This window comes from Salvia hispanica, chromosome 4 (genome assembly GCF_023119035.1).
Source record: "Salvia hispanica cultivar TCC Black 2014 chromosome 4, UniMelb_Shisp_WGS_1.0, whole genome shotgun sequence".
Classification (NCBI taxonomy): domain Eukaryota; kingdom Viridiplantae; phylum Streptophyta; class Magnoliopsida; order Lamiales; family Lamiaceae; genus Salvia; species Salvia hispanica.
In genome coordinates, this window is record NC_062968.1 from 24,319,079 (window position 1) to 24,341,694 (window position 22,616).

At 35.1% G+C, this 22,616-nt stretch overlaps 4 protein-coding genes across 5 annotated transcripts; all 4 read left to right on the top strand.

The window, feature by feature from the left end:
* Positions 1–2,385: 2,385 nt before the first annotated feature.
* LOC125220737 lies at positions 2,386–3,129 on the top strand. Its single transcript, XM_048122884.1, has 2 exons — positions 2,386–2,606; positions 2,697–3,129. The coding sequence occupies exons 1-2, from the start codon at positions 2,386–2,388 to the stop codon at positions 3,127–3,129; spliced, it is 654 nt and encodes a 217-aa protein (XP_047978841.1).
* A 3,072-nt stretch (positions 3,130–6,201) lies between these two features.
* On the top strand, positions 6,202–9,304 carry LOC125217834 (cytoplasmic tRNA 2-thiolation protein 1). 2 transcript variants are annotated; one of them, XM_048119384.1, is made up of 10 exons: positions 6,202–6,360; positions 6,442–6,556; positions 6,641–6,783; positions 7,032–7,151; positions 7,288–7,400; positions 7,730–7,822; positions 7,925–7,965; positions 8,115–8,181; positions 8,272–8,387; positions 8,915–9,057. In XM_048119384.1, exons 1-10 carry the CDS (start codon positions 6,262–6,264, stop codon positions 8,923–8,925), a joined length of 918 nt encoding a protein of 305 aa, XP_047975341.1. In that variant the 5' UTR covers positions 6,202–6,261; the 3' UTR covers positions 8,926–9,057. The 2 variants fall into 2 exon arrangements, with proteins under 2 accessions (XP_047975341.1, XP_047975340.1); XM_048119383.1 differs by having other exon boundaries at positions 6,203–6,360; positions 8,272–8,383; positions 8,915–9,304.
* A 2,549-nt stretch (positions 9,305–11,853) lies between these two features.
* LOC125222891 (L-ascorbate oxidase homolog) lies at positions 11,854–16,672 on the top strand. The gene is made up of 6 exons (XM_048125759.1): positions 11,854–12,049; positions 12,133–12,242; positions 14,059–14,329; positions 15,151–15,965; positions 16,040–16,118; positions 16,242–16,672. The coding sequence occupies exons 1-6, from the start codon at positions 11,927–11,929 to the stop codon at positions 16,452–16,454; spliced, it is 1,611 nt and encodes a 536-aa protein (XP_047981716.1). The 5' UTR covers positions 11,854–11,926; the 3' UTR covers positions 16,455–16,672.
* Positions 16,673–17,922: 1,250 nt separating this feature from the next.
* Positions 17,923–21,978, top strand: LOC125222608 (T-complex protein 1 subunit beta). The gene is made up of 12 exons (XM_048125317.1): positions 17,923–18,032; positions 18,441–18,503; positions 18,600–18,656; positions 18,830–18,895; positions 18,973–19,084; positions 19,460–19,588; positions 19,839–19,910; positions 20,007–20,122; positions 20,278–20,354; positions 20,533–21,018; positions 21,132–21,447; positions 21,594–21,978. The coding sequence occupies exons 2-12, from the start codon at positions 18,498–18,500 to the stop codon at positions 21,738–21,740; spliced, it is 1,584 nt and encodes a 527-aa protein (XP_047981274.1). The 5' UTR covers positions 17,923–18,032; positions 18,441–18,497; the 3' UTR covers positions 21,741–21,978.
* The last annotated feature ends 638 nt before the right edge of the window (positions 21,979–22,616 follow it).

Genomic DNA, 22,616 nt, shown 5'->3' on the forward strand with positions numbered 1-22,616 from the left:
AATTAAGAGAGTTAATTATCCCACATTGGAAGTTACAACCTTATTAAACTAGTATTTAATAAGAAGGATTATTACATGTAATAATTATAGTGGACTAAGATGGGCTGTAAGAGCCCACACGCGCGCACACGCGCGCGCCGCCCGCCCCGCCGTGAGTTGCATGCCTCGAGCCCGAGCCCGCGCCTGTGCTCGTGCTCGTGTCCGTGTCCTTGGATCTTGGCAATTGGTCTTTGGGTGGTCTTTGGGCTGTTCTTTGGGCCTGGTCGTGGGCTTGGTGCTTGGGCCTAGTTGCGGGATTGGCCCAAGTCTAGTGGGTCTAGAAGCTTCTAGACTCAGCCTCTCTAGCTCAGAGCGTGTAACAGCTCGTAACTGACGACCGTTACGGTCTAGCATTAATGACGGCCATTATGACCGTTGACCCCCTGCAGTGGACCGAGCCCATAAATAGGCTAGCCATTTCATGCATTCTACACACATCAAACACTAGAAAGCATTCTGCATCATAAGCTCTCTCTCTCTGCATTGTTCTTCTGTCGAAGCTCTGCCCGTCCTCCATCCGGTTCGCCGGAGCTCTGCTGATAGCGGTGCTGCTTCACCGAGAGACGCAGCCGTTTTATCTTTGGGGACGAAACGCCAATCCGAAGAGCACTACCGGGGCGTATCTCGTCTTGCGGAAAGAGGCCTCCTCGACTCGGCTATTTCCTGTTCTACAGTTTGTAGTTTCGATTTCCATTTGTATTTTTCGTTTCAGTTCTTTTATGTATTCCTTCTTGGGTTGTATTACGCCTGATTATCTCTTGTAACTCCCTAAAACCAACAGGTCCATTGCCATTGTATATATGACCCGTAGGTCTCATTGTCATTGTATACATATATATGACCCGAAGGTCCATTGCCATTGTATATATATGACCCGTAGGTCCATTGCCATTGTATATGACCCGTAGGTCCATTGCCATTGATATCAGACCCAGGGCATGACTGTCACAGATCCTCTTTAATCCAATGATTCAAATAATTCTAAAACCATGTGTAAACATATCAATTGCATCAATTACATATCTCTATCATATTTCATCCGATAATTTCAATACTATAGATAAACATATCAATTGCACATATCACATATCTTCGTCATATTACACAATCAAACACATAATCAAATCATATAATTCAATTATTCACTTTATTTAAACACCTAACAAAAAAGCACATAAAATATATAAAATTAAAAGTGTGATTTATAGATTAAGATAGATAATATGGTAGATCACTTGTTCCCGTTTCTCGATCTATAGCCCTTGGTCCTTCAACAAAAATAATACCGGACTATTTTTCTTACAAAGGAGTTCACCCCTTTGGTTTTATTAATTTAATTTTTTTTTTCTTTTATCCAACACTATAGCCAGACTTAATGGAGGAAATGATTTTATATCCAAACCTTCTTTAAAATACACTAATCCTCAAATGAATCAAATACGAGACACGTTTCAACTACACGTCACTACTAAGAATTTTCTTTTATTTTTCTTTCACATTTATCAAAGTATAGAGTAGTTTTTATATTTCCATGCATTATCTCTATTTATACATTTTCTAAAAAGACACCCTCATACAATATATGTTTTAAATGCACAAATACATTCATAAACCAAAGAAATAGATGATTTTGTATATACTCATAGGTCTTATTAGTCAAAAGTTGTCCTATATATATTCTTTGGCAATCCGTGGCATTATATGTCATATACTATATACTATTAGTTTAACTGTTCAGATATGATATAACAATTAGTCCTAAAATGATAATAAAAATCTGCAATTGTGAAAAATGATGCAGGTTTCGGGCTAGGGATGTCACAATTCTTTCCCCTTTTAAGAATTTTGTCCGCAAAATTCATTTCTTTCTAAGTTTAGGTGCTCAATAAAATTGCTAAACCGTAATGAGATCTGGATAATTCTAAGTTTAGAATATTACTTATATTTTATAATTTTAAAAATAATTTAAAAATAATTTAAAAATAATTTATTCATAACTATATTTATATTTCATAATAGATTTTATAATTTTAAAATATATAAAATATATTTTATATATAATTGTGTTTAAATTTTTGTGGTATATACCTTAATTTATGGTATATATCGAATTTCGGTATGTAGCGGTATACCGCGGTATTTGAAAATTCATACCGTTTCCTTACTGGAATCTTTCGGTAAGGTATCATATCGTACCGAAAGTCATGGTATACCGAAAATTCGGTATTTTCGGTATTTTTCAGTACGATAAGGCCGGTATTTTGGTATTTCGGTATTTTTTCCCAGCCCTAGTTGTGGGCAACCTCCTGCCCCTGCGCGGCGCCACGGAAGAAAGGGAAGAAGAAGATGACGCGGAAAGAAAAGGCGCCATCTGTCCCAGTCCCACTCCCACCCGACGAGCCGAACGAGGAGTACGCAACAGGGCGTACTGACTACGAGTTTGATGAGTACCTGAAGGTGGCTCAGTGTTGGGTCGATGTATCGGAGGATTCGATATCCTCCAACAACCAGACTTCGGCCAGGATGTGGGATCGCAATGGGGAACGCTACAACGAGGTGAAACCGAGGTAGGCGTTCAAGCGAACCAAGATTCAGCTGCGCAAGTGTTGGGATTGGATCAAGCTCCACGTCAACAACTTCTGCTATATCTACAACAGGAACATGGACGGAAGGGCTAGTGGTGAGAGCATGGAGGATGTCCTCAACAAGTCGTTGTCCGAGTACCAACGGCAGTTCGGGCAGTTCAAGCTGTACAATGTTTGGCTGATCTTGAAGGACAAGGCGAAGTTCAACGGAGGGATACCGGCTGGATCCTCGGCTGCGAAGCGAACGAAGATCACCGCCACTGGCGGTTACACGAACATCGGCCCATCTCCTGTGGATCTGAACGCTGAGCCAGAAGGGAGTTTCGGCACGCCTACTTCTACTTTTAGACGTTCCATTGGTACCAAGGCTGCCAAAGCCCAGGCAAAAGGGAAGGCGAAAGCAGGCACGTCTGGATTGGCAGCGCCCCGCAGACTGCGCCTCCTCCATCTACTCAGCTCATGGACAAGGCGATCGAGGAGTTCGGAGAAAGTTTATGGTTTTTAAAGCCAAAAACCTTTTTTTTAAAACACATCAAAAAAGAAGTAATTCAAATTCCTTAAAATGAAGGAAATGCCTATTTTTGAGCAAGCCACCTCATTAAGAATTCTGCACATACGTATCAGGAAGAAAGTGTCTATGGACTTTCACAAAATTAAATATTCTAATATAAGAGGCCGACGACCTCGTCGAGCTTCATGCAACACCTTGTGTCAGCTTGTTAGTGGACGCTGCCCACATTCTATGTTATTCTACATGCTTCTTTTTCTAGTTTGTGATCCACTATTGACAAGTGGATTTCTTTTATTTTTCTTTTTTCAGTTTCCATCTATATAGGCTCTTGTATGCTTTTATGACTAATAAATTGATAGTATTATTACAAAGAGGTGATACTTGCGTACGAAATTATTACTGAATGAATAGCACCCTAAACCCTAAATCAATTGATAGTATTATAAAGAGGTGATAGTTATGTACGAAATATAATTTCATAATAAAATTACCACATTATTGAGTGAATCAATTGATAGTAATATAATGAGGTGATAGTTTTGTACGAAATATAATTTCATAATAAAATTACCACATTATTGAATGACAAGTTTAGATGGAGCTGTTGAGTGGAATAAAAGAGGGTATTGAAAGTTTAGTTGAAAATTTTAATAAGGTGGGAAAATTTTAATAAGGGATGACAATTGTAAGTCGAAAAGTTAAATTATATTTAAAAAGAAAGAACTATGCCATTAGTTCCTAACTTTTAGGGTTGTTGCACCATAGACCCCTAACGAAAAAAAATATCTCCAGACAGGGGCGGAAGGAGGGTGGGGTCAGGGGGCCCATGTCCCCCACAATTCTTAAAAAAACCTAGGGGTATTTAATAATTTCACAATAATTATAATTTATAATATATAGTATATTATTAAAGATAGGTTTCAGCAAAAATTATATGAATTGTTTCCTCTCAGCAAAATTTATATGAATCATTTCCTTTTAACTTAGCTTTCTCCTTTTGCCGTTTTATAAGTGTAATCTGAATTCTCCTTCTGCTATTCTATAAGTCTGTAATCTGAAATCTGGTTATCTAGAACTAGATATATTTTAAAACTTAAATATAATTCAATTGATTTTTCTACATATGTTGTTTCTTTGTTTGGCGGCTATAATTATGTAAATTGAGACCTAAATAATCACATTTAAAGCTCTAAATCGGTACACATAAAATTCAAAGGGGGAGAAAGAAGATAAGCTTATGTAATTCAATGGCTATGACGGTTCTGTCGTTGGAATTCTTTATTTGATGTGTATGTGTTAATAGTTTTTTTTATTTTTATTAATTATTGTTCGTAACTGCAACTTTTAGATTTGAGCAGATTGTATATTTTAGTTACTCTTTATTGTTTTAGTTGTAGTGTATTTAATATGAACTTTATCCTTTTTGTGTATAATTTATATTTTGCTATTCTTAGTATAGAAAATATCAAATATTTTTCAATGGTTTATTTATTAGTTAAGTTGCCACTGATCTTACATGTTGCCACTGCATCAGTAGAAAGAGCCTTTTCAGCAATGAAGATCATAAAGGCTTCTCTACGTAATAGCATGGGAGACCAACTATTGAATGATCGTTTAGTTCCTTACATCGAAAAAGATGTGTTTGTTAAAGTTAATTACTAATGAAACTATTATGCAGCGATTTCAGAAGATGAAGAATATAAGACAAATGTTATGATGTGATTATATTTAACTTTTACATTTTGAACCTTATAATTTAATTTATGTATTTTTTTGAAGTTTAATTTTGGACCCCCCATGATGAAATTTCTGGCTCCGCCAGCCACTGATATTCTCTTTCCTTGGCAGAAAAATGTCGGATGACTTGAAAGTTATAAAGTCGATTAAATTTGAAATGGTTCCTCAAAATGAAGAACAGGCTCCGCCTGCTCGTCTGCATGTTGCCGTTGTGAGTTTCTCTCCATTTCTAAATTTTATTTAAATACTTTTGTCTATTTGGAAATAAAAAAATTAATCGTTTTGTGTTAGGAGTACATTTTTCTAATTCTTTTTGGTCTATTCATTATTTGTTATATGAAAATATACTAGTACTACTAATTAAGGAGTAATAAAATATAATTAAATATTTAATGGAGTGGGAGTACATTTATCCAAAATAAAAAATCAAATGAAGTTTTAATTGCGTACATATAAAAAAAATTGTTTTGAATCTTTTGATATACTAGAGAACACTTGAAATTAGTTAAATCAATCAAATTATATTAATTTATCTAAATCAAGGTTATGAACAGACTACTACCATTTTTAATAAAATACAAACTCATCTTTCTCAAAGAGAGGGAATATTAAAAAATAAAAAAATGAGAAAATAATATTATTTGATTGATGATTGCAGTCGGTAGAGGATATAGAAGAGAAGAGTGATGACAACAAACCAACTCAAGAGGCTGAAGAGAAGAAAGGGAAGCTTCCCGGCGGCAAGAAGGCTCCGGCAGCAGCAGCTGAGGGCGCCGCCACTCGGGAGAAAAAAAGTTGATGAGAAGGAGAAGAAGAAGGAAACCGTTGCAACAAAATGATTAAGATATTACCCCTAGTATACTAGCATTTCGAATAAGTTGAAACTAATGAGTAGTACTACATATTAGTGTGTCGAATAAGTATGTTACTGGTGTAAAATAGTATATTACGAACACTAATATGTATTGATATGATATTATTCATAGAGTGTATTTGCATGTATATTTTATTATAAAAAAAGAGTTTCCAACTATTTTGGGATGGAAAAAAAAAGTTAGATTTGTTAGGAATATATTATAGTACATTATAAAATTCAAATCCTAAATTTTTAAATAATATTAATAATGATACGATTTGTTATGATGATATTTATTTTGCACAAATGTTCATAAGATATCGAAAATTCAATGATATACGCATACATATATAAAAGCATTTTTTATACACTTAATAGAGCTCTTGTGGAAATATGGAAGTCGAGTTATCACATCCATCAAACATGGCCTAAGATTATTAATTAATTGATGGCTTTGTATTTTGTAAGATTTTCCCTAAATATGCACAAATAATTTTGAAGGCTTAAGAAGCCGCCGCATCACTCGTGCTGATATGGCGTCGGAAGCAGCGGCGAAGCCAAGAGGCGATAGGCTTTGCACCATCTGCAACACCAAGCAAGCCGCCCTCAAGCGCCCTAAAACACTCGAACAAGTAAACTTTTTTTGCTATAATCCTCAATTTAATTCTCAAACCATTATTGAATAAACATGCTGTTCTTCCTCTCTGCAATAGATATGCAAAGAGTGTTTCTACGCAGTTCTAGAAGACGAAATTCACAGAGTGATTGTGGACAATCACCTCTTCAAGCGCGGCGAACGCGTCGCTATTGGAGCTTCTGGAGGAAAAGGTGCAGAAAATTTGCTCTCCTCTTCTAATTTTGCCCTAATTTGGATTGCAATCGGTTGGTACTAATTGGATTGTGTTTCGGCAGATTCAACTGTGCTTGCATATGTGATGGCCGAATTGAATCGTAGACACGATTACGGGCTCGATCTTTTCTTGCTTTCGGTTGATGAAGGAATTACTGGATACAGAGATGATTCACTTGAAACTGTTAAAAGAAATGAAATTCAGGTGTGTTGTATCACCAATTGCTTGCTTGCAGGATTATCCTCTTTCATTTCTGGCGATGAAGTTTGTTTCGTTTTATATGCCGATTTAAGGATTTAGGGTTTAGGGTTTAGCTTTGCAATGTGTTTGTTCGAATTAAAGCTATAGGCTTATAGGGTTAAGGAGAGTCCAGCTAGATGAACTGGTTTTCCTCTCACATTTTCAGTGATTCTGTAATGTCTAATCGATTGATGCGTTTTATATGCTTTCAGTATGGAATTCCTCTTAAAGTTGTCTCGTATAAAGACTTATATGGGTGGACGATGGATGAGATTGTGAAGCTGATAGGTCTCAAGAACAATTGTACCTTTTGTGGTGTTTTTCGTCGCCAGGTAACAAGAATGATGAAACTAGGAACCTGAAAAGAACATAACTTTAGTTTCGATTGAACAACTTCTACGATTAGAATCCTCACATTGGGTACTTAGTTATCCAAATCTAAAAATGGTGATGCTGCTTCTGTTTAAGGCTCTCGACCGGGGTGCTTCTCTTTTAAAAGTGGACAAGATAGTTACAGGGCATAATGCAGATGACATTGCTGAGACAGTTCTACTAAACATATTGAGAGGCGACATTGCAAGGTAATACTCCCTCCGTTCCATAGTAATGGTGGCATTTATTTTCGGCACGGAGATTAAGAAAAATTGTGTTGGTAAGTTAAGTAAAGAGAGAATAAAGTGGAAAATGAAAAAGGTAGAGAGATGAAGAGAGAAAAAAGTAAGAGAGAGTAAAGTAGGTGTGGAAAAATGTGTTGACTTTTACTAAAAACGGAAATGACTCTATTACTATGGAACGGAGGGAGTATATGTTAAGATCTTGAAAGTAAGAAGAAAGCTTCGATAAGTTTGTACTTTTGTGCTCCATTTTCTTTGTCAGCTTGATCAGTGGAAACTCCTTGTTAAAATGGCAGGCTGAGTAGATGCACCTCTATTATTACGGGTGAAGATGGGCCTATTCCAAGATGCAAGCCTTTTAAGTACACCTATGAGAAGGAAATTGTGATATATCCTTTTTGAATTAGAAGTTTATGCTTTCTTTTCATTGTTAATTGTATGCTTGTAGCAGCCGTTTTATTAGCAGTCGTGTCCCCTTAACACACTTTTACGTATGCATACTTCAAACGGTTGGATTACTTCTCAACCGAGTGTAAGTATTCAATGCACATTTCCTCGCATATTCACTGGTTTCTTGTTTGGTCATTGAAATTCTCTTGGTATCTAGTGACTTTCTTTTAAGCCTACTTGTCTTCCCTTACACATTCTTTGATCATCATTATGTTATAATTTGAATTGCAGGCATATACTCTCCCAATGCTTATCGTGGCTTTGCTCGGGAATTCATTAAAGATTTGGAGAGGATCAGGTCCTACAATCTGTTCTGATATTGGTGTTGTCTTTGGCACAATATTTTTTTATTTTGGTGTAACATTGCATTCCGTGGTTGTCATTTTAGGCCAAGAGCTATACTCGACATCATAAAATCTGGTGAAGATTTTAGGATAGCAACCCATACAAAAATGCCAGAGCAGGGAAACTGTGAAAGGTGTGGTTACATCTCCAGCCAGGTAAGAGTGTAAATTGCTTTGCCTTCAGTTTAATCTTTAGAAGAGCACATATCTCAAACAAATTCTACTCCCTCCGTCCTTTTCAAAGTGAAACATTTCCATTTTTGCACAGAATTTAATACTCCTACAATTTTGTTTGCTATGTTAAGTGGATAGAGATTAAAGTAGGAGACATGATTTCATTTTTAGAAGTGTGTCGTTTTGAGTGAGACATCCTAAAAAGGAAAGTGTGTCGCTTTGAATGAGACGGAGGAAGTATCTAGTTGGTCGTATTTGTTCATTTTACTCGACTATTCTGCATTGAATTTACTTTAATACTACTAGGCATGTTATACTTTAAATTAAAAAGTACGATGCATATAACCTTCAACACTTCCCTTTCTTTGGCATATTCTACATTTGCTTTTCGATAGTCTCTACTTGAGGCGCTAAATAACTGCAGTTAAGCTCATCATCTTGCAACCCATAACATGTCACCCGACAGAAGATTGAGAGGGTTTAAAGTTTCTTACACATGTCTTATAAATGCAGAAATGGTGTAAAGCTTGCGTTCTACTCGATGGACTTAATCGAGGTTTGCCTAAGCAAGGTATTGGTCGGACGCGAGGCGTGGATGCCGAGCGCAACAAGGATTCGAGAGAAACTAATGGAACACAGAGTTTGCAGAGCAAGCAATGTGGATCACTTGACTTCTGATTCAGTGGTGCAGTTTGGTATGTTTGAAATTCTCTATGTACTGTTTATAATGGGAAGCAGAAGCATAATATATTTATTTGGATATTTTTGTATTTTCTGTACTTTTTAAAAACACTATTTAGGATTCTTTGGGCTAATGAAATTTTGGTTAGCTAGAAAACATGTATACCATCTTTTCTTCTTTTTTGTTTATTAATATTAAAAGAATGACTGTTTTCTTCTTAATGGGTATATTTTCACTTTTGGCATTATTGTTTTCAATGTTATGTTGTCAGAAAGGTAGCAATAATGATAATGTGAACTGCAGCATGAAAGGGCCCATGTTCCATACTGAGTTGTGGAAAAGCAGGCTCTGTTTTCATTCACGGAAAACAGTCTTATTTTTTTATTATAGTCTAGAAAATAGTCTTGTTTTTCTATTGAAGTCGCTTTGCAATACGTTCCAAGTTAAATGAATCATATATTTTCATTTTTTAGCAAAATAACTATCTATTTTCTCTTTAGTTATCTAGTTCTGTTTTATTTTTCTACACTTATTTGCTTAAATTTGAGCAAAAAAAAATCTTAATTAATTTGAGTGGTATTTATACCAGTCAATAAAAATTTCCAATCACTGATTTCATACGAAAAAAATTCACGTTTTCACACTAAAATATTTGCAATATTTTAAGATCATGGCAACATTTTGAGCTTTGAATCACATTTTCGACTTCAGCAAATTAAGCCAATTTCAAGGCCTGCCGTCCAACGTTTTATTTATGGCAATTGCTTCGCCATTACTTTCGCCTGAATTTGTGCCGTTTTAAAGATTGTTACAAATGTTGCTTAAAATTTTTGGTAATAGATAAATATTAAAATTACATAATACTATAAGTAATAAAATTGCTTTTTTAGGATAAATACAAAATGTTGCATTAGACTAAATTACTAAAATCCTATAAATTTTAAAGTAAAACTTTTCGGAATCGAAAATTTCAGATTGTTTTGTATTAGTTTAAATATGTAATACCTCCAAAAATTAAAACACCACTCGACAAGGATGAACACATACTTTATATTAAAAGACAAAGGTCAGATTTAGATTCTCATTGTTCCTTTTCTAATTTACCATCTAATAATTTAAGTTGCAATTATATAAAGAGCTTGCTTTGTTTCTTTATTCAGACAGTAGTCTACTGTTAGGTCAGCAAAGAAGAAGATTAGTACTATAATAACAACTCAAATGTCATATTGAATTGTGAATAAAATAATTATAGTACTTTTATAATAGTACTATGTAGTTGCAAGTTGCAACTTGTATTATGGCCTATGGGAACGCAAATCCATAGTTAAATAATACTTGTATCTATATATCCGGTCTTTAATAATTTTATCATTTATATTCCAAACTATCAACTATGAATTTTATCAATTGTAATATTGTATCAATCTTATGGAGTGCCATTTTTTTACAACTTGTATTAAGTAAAATGTTTAAGATCGAAACCAAATTGGTAGATTGAGTTGAAAATTTGAGTAAAACTATTGCGAATATTACAAGTGAGATAGATTTGGAAAGGGACGGTTTTGACCTGTATTTTCATGATTGACCAAATGTTTTTTAAATCGTAGTAGTATAATTTTGATTTCGGAGATATAAAACAAATAATCTTCACTGCATTACCATTTATCAGCGAATTAATAATTATTTTTTGGATAGTTACTATAAAATCGATGTTTGAATACCACACTATGAAAATTATAGTAGTAAAAATTTATGCAAATAAATATTGAATGGGAATATATAAAGGTAAGACATAAAGTTTATTATGAATCGCATTTAATTTAAATAATTAACACATTAGTATTTTATCATGAGGATAACAAGTCATGTGGGGTGGGTGCATGGGACACCACCGACACATTTGTTTTAATTTTAAATATGATATTAATAGTACTCATATTTTAAATTTTAGTACTAATGCCTAAATCATATACGTACTTTGATTTGCAAGTAAAACATAATCTCTATAAATTAACTCTAGTAAGTATTTTTAACTTACCCTTAGATGAACCATTAATCAAACATACTGGTTTTATAATTCGGGAAATAAAAAAATCTCAGAATCTGACTCTTTGACCATTAAATACATTCTAATCATAGTCCATCATTAATTATTAGGAGATTTATCATTAAATAAATATCCTCATAGCGATTTTTTTCCATCTTATTATTATTATCGATGTATGAGTTGTCAATCTACGCGTTTATTCGAAAAGAGTCGCAGTAATAAAATTAGCAAGTAGTATCATCACACATTCCAAAAATTTCTTTATTTCAATGCATATTGTCTCAATATTAGAATATTTGGTTAAGCACTGACCACCTTTAAAACTTGAAATATCAGTCAAAAAAATTCTCGACACAAAAAATAAAAAAAATAAAAAATTCATTCGTCTAATACATTATTGATATACTCCTCCAAACTATATCGTTTTCATTGCAAATAAGCGACGTTGTTTATTAGCTAATCAACATCGACGTCCACGTATAATTTCAAGGCCACCATATCGGATGCAATTTCACCATTTTTTTTAAATTTTTTTGTAATAACATGATTGATTACATATTAAAAACTCCAATAGTTTTCAAAGCTGGTAGGACAAAAATTTAATCAAATCTCATAACTTTACTCTTTTTTTATCCATAAAATAATGGTCTTATTATTAAATTAATTTATTGAATTTATCACAGCTAGATACGAGGCTCTTTCTCGGCAGCCACTGTAAATGCTTAAATACACCTCCAAATCCCAATCCAAAATCCCCAATCCATTCTCCTCTCTCTTCTATTCCACTCTCCCAAACATGCCGCTAAGATTAGCGGTAGTTTTGGCGTTTCTGGCCATCGCCGCCGCGGAGGATCCCTACCGATTCTTCAATTGGAATGTCACCTACGGCACCATCTGGCCGCTCGGCCTCCCCCAGCAGGTTCTCCCTCTCTCTCTCTCTCCAATTCGCGACGCAATGTGGGTGACTTTCGTTTTAATTTGGTGTTTTTGTTTGGGTAATAGGGTATTTTGATAAATGGGCAATTTCCTGGGCCGAATATCAACTCTGTTACCAACGATAACATAATCGTCAATGTCTTCAACAGCTTGGACGAGCCCTTCCTCATTCACTGGTAATTTTATTTTCTGAGATTATTGCGCATTTAAATGCTTTTATGCATTAATCAAGTTAAATTGCTTTTATTTACTGGATTTATTGGGTTTGTGACGATTTAATTGTTTGTGGTTAGTAAAAAGTTAGTATTACTCTTATTCAAATATTATTGAAATGTGAATTCGACTTTTATGTACTCTACAATTCAACTATACAATGGATTGTGAGATCAGTCTCCTTACCAAATACTCACTTAGTTCTCTAATTTGTATACCAAATGTAATCCTATTATTTCGGATATTAACTAGTTTTAATGGAATGTAGACGTATTTATTAAATAAGTATTAAAAGGTAAATAGGAACTGAAAAAAAGAAATACGAGGCACGTTTTTAGTGGAGTAGTATGAATTGGAGTTATTGATTATGTGTAGTATATGTGCGTAGTTATTATGCCTTGATATTGAGAATATAGCCCTTGATTAGCCACCAATTAGTGATTTACTTCCGCCTTAAGTTTAGGGTATTATTTCGTCGTTTATTAGACATTATGTTTAGTAATTTTAGAATCCAAAGCTTATTAATGAATTTGATTTTTTAGGAAGGGTGTTTGATTAAAATTTAACTTATATAATTTGAGTAATCTGCATCCCAAATAGCACAAGAATATACTAGTATTAGTTAAAGCATAAATTATTCTGTAATAATGAACTGTAAAAAATAAGAGCATTATGTCAAAATATTATTTTTAGAAAATACAATTCATTTAAGAATTTTTAGTGGAGTGGATAGAAGCACATGGTTGATATTCATTTACGATAAATAGGGTCCTGAATTTTAACAAGATAAGTGTGAAATCCAAAAAATACAAGAATCGAGGGATAGGAAAACATGTGTATTTTATTTCATTTTCGATTCAGTAAACTAGAAAAAAAGTACGTATTCACCCACTAATGCAATTTGCAATAAATGAATTCCAATAATTGTAGTTATACAGTAATTGAAATAAGAACTTATACTCTATTTAGTGCCACAATTCTCAGGCTCTTTTTCTAGTTTTGGAGCATTATATTTGGATTAAGAGGAAAGATGAAAATTGAACTTTTATTATCCTTGGAATGGCTTTGATTTTGAATGTTATAGTACTTTTTTATGTTTATTAGCAGAAATGTTGTACTACTAGTTTGAAAAAGAGGCCACATGCATTTTTATTCAGGAAACAAGATAAAAGTCACATGGGCTGTAGTGACATACATTTTCTAAAGCTTATGTTATTTCCAGCCATTATCAATTTTGAATTATATAAATTGTCTAAATTTATCAAATAGTATAAAATATTCTCCATTTTTTTCTACGAATCGTATTCTTTTTTATGTTCATACTATAATTGGGTAAATTTAGTTTACGACAAAAATTAATAAATTTAATTTTTTATTTTATTCTTTATGTGTAGTTGGATTAAGGGAGTAATAAAATAAACGTGGGTTCTATTTAAAAAAGCGAAAAATTGAGGGACCTAGATTGAGATAAAAAGGACAAGGATTCTGATTCATCAATAATTTAATGAATTGGATTTGCCTCTGTTTCTGACAGTGGCATAAAGTCGAACACATGGAGCTGTCTCTCTATTCACTCAATTTTAAAATTACTATCCTAGTCCTTGTGTTTGTCAGAAATAGATTTTAACCCCATTATTTCTTGTATTTCCAGTTCTGCCCCAAATAGTCTCCAATTATTGATCCAAGTCTTGTGATATTTTTTAAGTAAATCGTTAGTGTATTTAATTAATATTACTAGTATTCGTGTCTGAGCTCGAGCCTGTAAACTTTGAATGATAGGAATGGGATTCAGAATAGGAGGAACTCTTACGAAGATGGAGTGTTGGGAACAACATGTCCGATCCCTCCGGGAGGGAACTTCACATACATTCTACAAATGAAGGATCAAATAGGGAGCTTTTCATATTTCCCATCACTGGGATTCCACAAGGCTGCTGGTGGATTCGGCGGGATTAAAATCTTAAGCAGACCGGGAATCCCGGTCCCTTTCGATAATCCTGCCGATGACTTCACCGTCTTGATTGGAGATTGGTATGCAACGAATCACACTGTAAGTCTCCCTTCCTACTCTCTATCACTCATGTTAATTTTTTTGTCAAATAATGCACACTATAATTCATTTTTTTGTAACTTAAACTTTTAAATTCTTTCAATAAATGACCCCACATTTTAGCTAAACATACTTGTTTTTTCAAAATCTGGCCCAAAAATATTGATGTGAAATTTGTTAGTATTAAATCTGAAATTTGAAATTGAGCTACTTCCATTATAGCGGTTGTTGATTTATTATTGTCAGTCACATCACAGAAAATAATTTGGATTTGATTTTAGATTGAAATCATTTACTACTTTCTTGCCACATGCAACTATAATTTTGATAATAAATAAATTAATGATTTTATTTAACTGTTAAAACTTTTTAAATACGATTTTACTCAAATAAAGAGTATAAATGAATTAAATTTGCTAAACCACTACAAATGAATGATACTCCATTTATTTGAACCGAAATTGTAATTTTATCATATTTATGATAGATTATTTTTATTGCTAATAATTATTAGACATTGAGTTTGCATTTTCATCTATTAAAAGAAAGTTCAACTAGTCTCGTGTGCCATGTCATCTCGGGATATGGGCTTTTTGGAGTGTCGGTAGCTTTGTGTAGGCCCATTTTCTGAAAAGCTTAATTACGAATGCAGCAACCTTTGACCATTGAGCCATCCACAGCTGGATGCTTTTCTGGTCCAGCTTTTGTCTTTGGGCCCATTAGTTCAAATTTCAAACTCTGTGTTTAGTGGTTTTTCCAACTGTTTTTTAAAATTAAGAAACGAATCAGAATTTGACTAAACTTCATGGCAAATTGCTTAGGTCTTGAGGGGAATCCTCGACGGCGGCAACAAGTTGCCTTTTCCGGACGCGATCCTCATCAACGGCCGCGGCCCAAATGCGACATCTTTCAACGTCGAACAAGGCAAAACATACCGCTTCCGGATATGCAACGTGGGATTGCAGAACTCTCTCAACTTCCGGATTCAAGGCCACAAGATGAAGGTGGTTGAGGTGGAAGGAACTCACACTCTGCAGATCAGCTACTCCTCTCTCGACATCCACGTCGGCCAGTGCATGTCCGTGCTCGTCACGGCTGATCAGCCGTCACAGAGCTACTACATTGCTGTGTCTAGCCGGTTCACCACCCCGGTCCTCCTCACCACTGGCTTCCTCCGTTACTCATACTCGAACAGCCCGCCCTCGGGCCCCCTTCCCGGGGGACCAACCGTTGAGATCGACTGGTCCCTCAACCAAGCTCGTTCCATCAGGACTAATCTTACAGCGAGCGGGCCAAGACCGAACCCACAGGGCTCTTACCACTACGGTATGATCAACACGACACGAACCATAAGGCTGGCTAGCTCGGCTGGTCAGGTGGACAATAAGCAGAGGTATGCTATCAACAGTGTGTCGTATAAACCGGCCGACACCCCTTTGAAAGTCGCGGATTACTTCAAGATAGATGGGGTTTTTCGCGTTGGGAGTGTGTCGGATGCTCCTAGCTATGGAGGAGTGTACCTCGACACGGGAGTGATAGGTGCTGACTACAGAAGCTACATCGAGATCGTGTTCGAAAACGATGAAGATATCGCGCAGAGCTATCACCTCAGTGGCTATTCCTTCTTCGTAGTCGGGTAAGTGTGTGTGTGCGTGTGTGTGATTTGTGTCTTTCCCGTTTTCTTACTGAGTTGATTTGTACGAATATCAGAATGGACGGAGGGCAATGGCGTTCCGATAGTCGTAACGAATACAATCTACGTGATGCAGTCTCCCGTTGCACGGTCCAGGTGAGAAACGAGTACTACAAACTAAAAAATGGAGCATATTTTTTTATAAAAAAAATGTTGTCGAATTTTTTGTATTTTATGTGAATCGTTGTACAAAAACCCTTATCAGTATTGTGCGGACAGGTGTATCCCAAGTCATGGACCACGATATATCTGGCGTTGGACAACGTGGGAATGTGGAACTTGAGGTCGGAGTTCTGGGCCCGACAGTACCTGGGGCAGCAGCTGTATCTGAGGGTATACACGCTGTCCACGTCATTGAGAGACGAATACCCCATCCCAAGGAACGCGCTTCTCTGTGGGAGGGCGAGCGGAAGGCGCACGAGGCCGCTTTGATTTGCTATATATGGCATGCCATGAGTTGGTGTATGTGTTAGAAATAGAAGGTTTTTGAATTGTTGGGTTCTGGAGGTGCTAGCTCAGCACCATGAGGTTTTAGGAGCAATGTTGTTATCTATATATATCAGGGTTTGATTACCTTATTCTTTGTATTTGAGCATGGATGTTGTATCTCTGTTTCATATGTTATATAGTACAATTATTTTTGTATTCAATGAAGTTGTACGGTTACTATGTGATGAATTTAATACTAGTATTTTATATTTATCTGGTTATTTTTTATCACTTATCCTACATGTCACAAACACATGTAACTCGGTAATTTTACAAATTATCACAAATCCAAATTAGTGATAATTTTACAAATTATCACAAATCTAAATTAGTAACTCGGTAAGATCTATTGTTCAATATCAAAGAATACACCCTTTTCTTAAGTCTAAAATAAAGGATTCTTTTGAAAGACAAGGAATGGTTCATTCGAAATTAGCAAATAAGAAATTTCCGGGCTATGAAACAGATCAATGGAAAAACTGGTTAAAAGAGCATTTTCAGTACCATTTATCTCAGATCAAATGGTCTAAATTAATACCAGAAAAATTGCGAAATAGAGTTCGTCAGCGTTGTATAGACAAAAAGACAAATTTAAGCAAGCATCATTCATATGAAAAAAACCTATTAGTTGGTTCCAAAAAACCATCTGAAGTATATTTATTATATACTGAAAAAGATAATTTTCGAAAATACTATAGATATAATCTTTTATCATATAAATTTATTAATTATAAAAATAAAACGGAAAATTTTCAATTACTATCTCATTTTACTAAATTGGTAAAAACGAAAGGTGTTTATTAATTTATTAGGCTTAAAATGCTGTTTAATTGTCTATATATTTTCATACTATTAATTCATATAAGCATTACTCTTTACCACTAATGTTTACATGCGTGCTCCACATCAACATTGCATAGCTTGGAGAGAAAAAATCGCAGATAATTGTAAATTTTTGAAATTTCATTAAAATATTCAAATTTTAAAAGGTACTCCAAGACAAACCAAAATTTAGAAAAAACTGTAATTTTGCACGTAACTTATCACTATAAGTATATTCTATTAACTAAATATCCATTGTAAAAAAAATTGTAATTTTCCTACTCGGCCATGTGAGTTGCTCATGCTTTCACTACTAAAAAATTGCTTTTTACTGACACTAATTTTAAGAAACATGAATTCAAAAAAATTAATAAATGTGAATCTCACTTTTTTTTTAATAGTAAAATGTAATTACAATGTGTTAATTGATTGTGAAATCTATGTAAAAGTAAAGTGAAATTAGAGTTTTATTAGGGGTATAAACCAAAATAATAAAAATAAAATTGATCAATAACCGAAACAAGTTGGTATACTAATCTGTACGTACTTATTTATTTGAGAGAAAAATAAACAAGTCATTAATAAAATAATTAAAAAACCCGAAGCCTCTCTACTTAAAGTGAGAAATATTTAGAAACCCCCTTTCTCCCGCAGCCTCTTCTACACTCCAGTCTCCAGCTCTCTTCGCTCAACTACAAGGTGCGATTTCTTCTCCTAGGGTTTCTCAAACTGCTAATTTCAATTCTCCATCAAAATCTAGCAAAACATTTGTTGTTTTCACTGTTTTAGTCTGAGGATAGTATTCAGACTGTTCTAGGGTTTAAGGTGTGGTTTTGTTAGTACTGATGCTGAACGAGAGAGATTACATTTCAAGGAATGTTTTGTAGATGTGGATCTCTGGTTACTCTATTATTTAGCTGGGGTGCACATGGTGAAATTATTTGTAGGGCACATGTATGTTGAAAATCGCTACTGATTACTAGGGTTTAAGATCTATTTTCTGTGGAATTGTTCGAGCGAAAACCACAAGTTTTAAAGGTTTTGTTGGTCTTTATTAATGTTATAATTTGTGCGCTCGTGATTAAAGATTTATTCTTTTTCTTCCAGAAAATTGGTTGCTGTGTTTGAGTGCTCCTACCATATTCATTCTCGACGCTTGCTGAGATGGCGGTATGATGTATTCTGACTGCTCTTGCATTGTTAGATTATTTTTGTTATCTATAACCTCCAGACTCTCTAACAATGCTTCTGGATGTGATTGAATAGGTAGAAAATCTTTTCAAAGATGAGGCCACAGAGGAGAAGGGAGAGCGTGCCCGAATGGTAAGTGTTATTTTGTTCGTGATGTGTTGCCAATCACATTTCAACAAGCAATATGTGCTGATTGAGTCCTGCTCATAGTGTACCATATTGAGTGAAGAGGGTGATTCTGAATGAGTTTGTCGGCTCTATGTTTAAAGAGTATCTAACATCTAAGTTCTGTCTTTTTGTAACAGGCCTCTTTTATTGGAGCCATGGCTATAGCTGACTTGGTTAAGACAACCTTGGGACCTAAGGGAATGGTATAAGAGCTTGTTCTTAGTATGGAATACCTCTTGTAGTTATTGTAATCGTAGTGAAAAGTTCTTCTCTGTTGTAGGACAAAATTTTGCAATCCACTGGCAGAGGCCATGGTGTCACGGTGACAAATGATGGGGCCACCATCTTAAAGTCCCTACACATTGACAACCCTGCGGCTAAAGTCCTTGTTGGTATCCTTGATGTTATTTTACTATTGCATTTTACATTAGTTAAGTTCAATTTGGCTTTGGTTAGTATAGGATTCATTTTGCTTGTGTTCTTGGGCACATTATTTTTATATACAATGGTGGTGGTGTTGGTAAAATTTTGTGTTGCTTGCAGCCAAGTATTCAACCATTACCGAACTCCAAATTCTCACTTTATGCTCATAATAATGAATTAATTATTAAGATCCCATGATCAGGACGTTGAGTCTGTCAGCTAAATAAAATATGCTTCAGGTAAATTTTTATAATATTGGAGTAAACCAGAGGTCAACATTCTTTTGAATGAGAGGCCTAGAGAAAAATATTTGATCATTGGCAAAGCCTTAAATACATTGCCAGATATCTCAAAAGTACAAGATGATGAAGTTGGTGATGGTACAACTTCAGTTGTTGTTTTAGCTGGGGAGCTCTTGAGGGAAGCAGAGAAGCTTGTCAATTCCAAAATTCATCCAATGACCATTATTTCAGGTTTGTCACATGCTTTTATACTAACTCAATCATACTATAGAATATATAATTCTATTCCTTTCGCTATATCTGGTGAGTTAGAATTTAGAAATGAAACAAACTGAATGTATGATTTGGTTATAATTATGTAATATATCCACGCTGAATACTTCGAGGTAATAGTAAGTTTTTTTAATTAGAGGCTGGAATGGTTTGTCTATAATCCTTCTCATTAAAGTTGATAATTCCTTTATTTCTCTGTTTATAACAGGGTACCGTATGGCTGCTGAATGTGCATTAAATGCTTTGATCGAGAAGGTTGTAGATAATAAATCGGATGCAGGTGATTATATTCTTTTAGCTTTAGTTGAGCATTGCTATTTTTGTGTTGTGATATTGAACCCTTATAATTGTTCTCATTACATCGTATATTTTTCAGACAAATTTAAGTCCGACTTAATGAAGATTGCAATGACTACTTTGAGTTCCAAAATTCTCTCTCAGGACAAAGAACATTTTGCCAAACTGGCTGTTGATGCAGTTATGAGGCTGAAGGTATGATCATGTTTTACTTAGTTGATTGTAAAGATGTGTCTATAGATGTTTTTTGTAAGGGTATTGGGTTCTTATGCCTATATATATATATTAATTGTCAGCCTTTATAATTGTTAATATATGGCTAATAAAAATTAGTCGTTTCTTTATTACAGGGTAGTACGAATTTGGAATCCATTCAAATCATAAAGAAGCCTGGAGGGTCGCTAAAAGATTCCTTTTTGGATGAAGGGTAAGTCGTATTCCAAATTTCTTTTCATTCTCTTTCTTTTTAACGGACTATTGCTTCTTCTCAGAATTTACATGTTTTTTCTTGCTTTGTGATAATTCAGCTTTCAGCTGTGATCTGATTTTAGATTGGGTTCAGAAGCTGTTTAAATTCCAATTTAATGTTTCTTACTTCTCCACAGATTTATTTTGGACAAAAAAATTGGTGTTGGCCAACCAAAACGTATTGAGAATGCAAAGATTTTGGTGGCAAATACGGCAATGGATACAGATAAAGTGAAAATTTATGGGGCACGTGTACGAGTTGATTCGATGGCTAAGGTCGCTGAGATTGAAGGGGCTGAAAAGGAAAAGATGAGGGAGAAGGTGCAAAAGATTATAAATCATGGGATAAACTGCTTCGTTAATCGCCAGCTGATCTACAATTTTCCAGAGGAATTATTTGCTGATGCTGGAGTACTTGCAATAGAGCATGCTGATTTTGATGGTATTGAGCGGTTGGCACTTGTTACTGGTGGTGATATTGCATCAACTTTCGATAATCCAGAGTCAGTTAAGCTTGGGCAATGCAAGCTCATTGAAGAAATTATGATTGGCGAGGACCGGTTGATTCACTTTTCTGGTGTTGAAATGGGCCAGGCATGTACAATTGTATTGAGAGGTGCAAGGTACTGTCATTCGACGAGTGTTACATTCTGCTTTGAAGCATTCCTTGTCATATCAATTATGGTTTTACATCTCATCTCAAATTTAATATATTTGTCGTTTGTACTTCTGGCAGCCCTCATATGTTGGATGAAGCTGAAAGATCTCTGCATGATGCCTTGTGCGTTCTATCACAGACGGTAATTGACAGCAGGGTGTTGCTTGGAGGTGGATGGCCTGAGATGGTAATGGCAAAAGCAGTTGATGAACTTGCTAGGCGAACTCCGGGAAAGAGGTCTCATGCCATTGAAGCTTTTTCAAGGGCGCTTGTGGCCATTCCAACTATCATTGCTGACAACGCTGGCTTGGACAGTGCTGAGTTAGTTGCTCAACTCCGAGCAGAGCACCACAAGGAAGGGACCAATGCTGGGATTGACGTCATCTCTGGATCTGTAAGTCTCATGTTATCATTGGCTTATCTCACGATTCCGATAAGTTAAAACCCCTTCACAACATGCTATAAAACTTTGTTGTAATCTCAAAAATGAACATGATTGTGTGCTTTTCTCAATCGTCATGGTTCACTTGTTTTTCACAGGTCGGAGATATGGCTGAGAGAGGGATATGTGAGGCATTCAAAGTGAAGCATGCTGTTTTGCTTTCAGCAACCGAAGCTGCTGAGATGATCCTAAGGGTTGACGAAATCATCACCTGTGCACCACGAAGAAGAGAAGACAGGATGTGAAGATAATGTGCGCAGTTGTCTCTTGATGTGTTAGGGTGGTTTCAGCAAAGTTCAAATATCAGGGGGACGTGCAGTTTTGTTCACCGAAACATTATTTTTGCTTGTGCTTTTGGGATTATTCTCTTCTTTTTTTTTTCATTTAACTAGGGCATGTCGAATTATTTTTTTCTAATTTCTTCGACTTTGTGTGTGTGAAAACTATTATATGATGGTCTTCAAAAACGTTGTTTTATATCAAGTCTTATTCCTAATTTAGTACTCTATCTGTCTCTGGTTGGATGGGATTTGGCCGGAGTAGTCTTCCTTCTCCTTCCTCTTTTTTCTTCATTGGGTTTTCTTTCTGTCTCACCGTGGAAGAATGCCAAAAACTGCCTCGAAAAACTGATTTAAAACATGTTTGTGTGAACTGGCCAATTGCAGCCTAGTCGTGCGTACGACAGGTTGCCCGACTCAGCGACTTGGTTAGATGCGTCTGGACTTGCAATGATGTTGCCCGACTCAGCGACTTGGTTAGATGCGTCTGGACTTGCAATGATGTTGCCCGACTCAGCGACTTGGTTAGATGCGTCTGGACTTGCAATGATTTTTACATCTTAGCTCTGTTTTCACCTCAATCCTCGAGTTCACGTTTCGCATCGTACATTAAGGGGGCAAAAATCGTACTACTAGTACTATATTTATTCTAACTGTAAATCATACTTCGTAATTAAAATCTCCTAACTTTTTATCGAGTACGCATTCTTTTATTTTTTTAGTCGCTCTTTTTAATTTTAGAAATTATTTTTCTCTAATAAAGTATAATATGATACATTATTTACTAATAATTATCTTTTTTATTTTATTAACTATCCATTAAAATTTATTTCAAATAAAAAA

Excerpts from the sequence above, each read along its gene's own strand:
- LOC125220737 (XM_048122884.1), top strand. The coding sequence starts at position 2,386 with ATGACGCGGAAAGAAAAGGCGCCATCTGTCCCAGTCCCACTCCCACCC. Across the intron at positions 2,607-2,696 it reads TACAACGAGGTGAAACCGAG|GAACATGGACGGAAGGGCTA; the intron begins GTAGGCGTTCAA and ends TATCTACAACAG.
- LOC125217834 (XM_048119383.1), top strand. The coding sequence starts at position 6,262 with ATGGCGTCGGAAGCAGCGGCGAAGCCAAGAGGCGATAGGCTTTGCACC. Across the intron at positions 7,152-7,287 it reads GTGGTGTTTTTCGTCGCCAG|GCTCTCGACCGGGGTGCTTC; the intron begins GTAACAAGAATG and ends CTTCTGTTTAAG. Across the intron at positions 7,966-8,114 it reads GGATTACTTCTCAACCGAGT|GCATATACTCTCCCAATGCT; the intron begins GTAAGTATTCAA and ends TTTGAATTGCAG.
- LOC125222891 (XM_048125759.1), top strand. The coding sequence starts at position 11,927 with ATGCCGCTAAGATTAGCGGTAGTTTTGGCGTTTCTGGCCATCGCCGCC. Across the intron at positions 12,050-12,132 it reads CGCTCGGCCTCCCCCAGCAG|GGTATTTTGATAAATGGGCA; the intron begins GTTCTCCCTCTC and ends TTTGGGTAATAG. Across the intron at positions 15,966-16,039 it reads TATTCCTTCTTCGTAGTCGG|AATGGACGGAGGGCAATGGC; the intron begins GTAAGTGTGTGT and ends TACGAATATCAG.
- LOC125222608 (XM_048125317.1), top strand. Across the intron at positions 21,019-21,131 it reads ATTGTATTGAGAGGTGCAAG|CCCTCATATGTTGGATGAAG; the intron begins GTACTGTCATTC and ends TACTTCTGGCAG. Across the intron at positions 21,448-21,593 it reads TTGACGTCATCTCTGGATCT|GTCGGAGATATGGCTGAGAG; the intron begins GTAAGTCTCATG and ends TGTTTTTCACAG.